Genomic DNA, 2477 nt, shown 5'->3' on the forward strand with positions numbered 1-2477 from the left:
AAAAAAAAAAAAAAAAAAAGGTTTTTCTCTTATATGTTCCAGGAACTTTTTGGTTCCCATTCCTACCAGAAGCACCATGGAGCCAGCGCCCTCTGCTGGCCAGGTGTGATATCAGGAGATGGAGTGGGACTTGCTGTGGTCATGCATGGTCATGCATGCAGGGAAACCTCAGTATCCATTCCTCATTGAGGGATTCAAATTCCCCAAAGGGAAAACTAAGAAAGAAACCCAACTTCCTAAACTGAGAACAAGATGGAAAGACTCAGACATAGAAGCACCAGAGTGCAGATTGAGGGAATACAGTTCAGCTAGGAAGTACCATGAAGAGGCTCAAAAACTACAGACTTGCAGCCAGGCACTGGTGGCTCATGCCTATAATCCTAGCTACTCAGGAGGCTGAAATCTGAGGATCATGGTTCAAAGCCAGCCCAGGCAGGAAAGTCTGTGAGACTCTGATCTCCAATAAACCACTAGAAAACTGAAAGTGGTGCTGTGGCTCTGATCTCCAATAAACCACTAGAAAACTGAAAGTGGTGCTGTAGCTCAAGCGGTAGAGCGCTTGCCTTGAGCTGGAGAGAGAGTAGGGACAGCGCCCAGGCCCAGAGTTCAAGCCCCACGACTGACCAAAAGAAGAAGAAGCTTGGTTCCTTTCCTTTCCCTACAGACATGCCACCTGTGCCAGGACCCAGGCCCAGACTCATTCCCCAAAAACCACCCACAGTGTTTTCACCTCGAGGCTCTTCAGTTGCCGAATCTTATCATCCTGGGAGCGCTTCCTGTTCTCTGCTTCTTGCTCCAGCCCCTGCAATCGCTGGGCCATCAGCTCTCTGTCCAGCCGGGCTGTGTCCCGTTCTGCCTGAGATGTTTGCAGGGCATGCCGCAGTCTCTGGGTCTGGACAAGAGGAAAACATGCAGCGACTCAGAGTAGTATAAGGTATAGAGGTGAAGAGTAGGATACTATGCATTGCCAGGAGAAGTATCCTATAACTGACATCCTTTTTGTTGTTGGTGGTGGTGATTGTGGGGCTTGAACTCAGGGCCTGGGCACTATCCCTGAGGTCTTTATGTTCAAGGCTAGGGCTCTACCACTTTGAGCCACAGCAATACTTCTGGCTTTCTGGTGGTTCATTGCAAGTAAGAGTCTCATGGACTTTCCTGCTTGGTCTGGCTTCAAACCATGCTCAGATCTCAACCTCCTGAGTAGCTAGGATTATAGGCATCATTCTTTAGAACTGCTCTCTCAGAGTGATACTATGACTGATTTTTACTCCCGTTTGTCTTAAAACTTTCTTAAGTCATTTGAGGTTTTTTTTTTTTTTTTTTTTGGTCGGTTGTGGGGTTTGAACTCTGGGCTTGGGCACTATCTCTGCACTCTTCAGCTCAAGGCGAGCGCTCTACCACTTGAGCCTCAGCACCACTTCCGATTTTCTAGTGGTTTATTGGAGATCAGAGTCTCACGGATTTTCTTGCGCGGGCTGGCTTTGAACCGTGATCCTCAGATCTCAGCCTCCTGAGTAGCTAGAATTACAGGCGTGAGCCACCCACACCTGGCTTGAGGTTTTCTTTGTAAGTGGTCTGTGTTGCCCAGGCTGTTGCTAAAACATCAAACAATTTCTGGGCACCAGTGGCTTGTGCCTGTAATCCTAGCTACTCAGGAGGCTGAGATCTGAGGATCATGGTTCAAAACCAACCTGGGCAGGAAAACGCATGAGGTGTTTATCTCCTTAACCAGCAAAAAGCCAAAAGTCCAGCTGCGACTTAAGTAGTAAGAGTACTAGCCTTTAGTAAAAAAGCTAAAGGTCAGTGCCTAGATCCTAATTTCAAGCCAAAAACAAAAACAAGAATCAAGTGATTCTCCTGCCCCAGCCATCCAAATAGCTCTATTCTTACAGATCAATGTCACTGTGCCTAGCTAGTTGAGGAGGTTTTAAAAATTCTGATCCTGGGTGTCACCACTAGAGATGAATGACTAAGTAATATGGAATATATTTTGGGGACCCTGAGACGTTGCCAGACCGCCTCAGCTGACTCTAATATGCAACAGAGTTTGAAAGCCACTGCTCTACAGACATTACACTCTCTGTTGTCTATATGGAGGACAGGTGATTCCCTTCCCCTCCCCCACCTTAGTATGTCACTGTAAATATTTCTACCTAAGTCCAGGCCTCAGGATGCCAGGCCCAGAGGCTCAGTTAACAGGCAAAGATCTTCAAATTCAAGACTCCTGGATGGTTCTTATCTTCTTGCCATCTAGATTCCTACCTCATCTTGTAGCCGGCTCAGTCCCCCAGAGTTCTTTTCAGCCTCACTAGCCCAATCTTTGGCTTGGCGCTGGGCATCTGCCACTTCCCGCCGGGCCTTTTCCTTGTAATCTTCCATCTGGGTCTGAAGCTGCTGCAGGGCTTGCTTAGAGTCATCCCCAATCTGCTCCAGCTAAAGTGCAGGAAAAAAAGTTTTCAGCATTTTTTTTTTTTTTT

The 2477-nt window shown here is 47.3% G+C and overlaps 1 protein-coding gene across 1 annotated transcript; it reads right to left on the bottom strand.

Annotated features, from left to right (window-relative positions):
- Positions 1 to 730: 730 nt before the first annotated feature.
- Positions 731 to 2433, bottom strand: LOC106002309 (cingulin-like; the record flags this gene model as incomplete). The annotated part of the gene is made up of 2 exons (XM_013037206.1): positions 731 to 892; positions 2263 to 2433. Coding segments are annotated over 2 exons (333 nt in total), but the record flags the coding sequence as incomplete, so codon positions are not given.
- Between the last annotated feature and the right edge of the window lie 44 nt (positions 2434 to 2477).

This window comes from Dipodomys ordii, unplaced genomic scaffold (assembly GCF_000151885.1).
Source record: "Dipodomys ordii isolate 6190 unplaced genomic scaffold, Dord_2.0 Scaffold7017, whole genome shotgun sequence".
Classification (NCBI taxonomy): Eukaryota; Metazoa; Chordata; class Mammalia; order Rodentia; family Heteromyidae; genus Dipodomys; species Dipodomys ordii.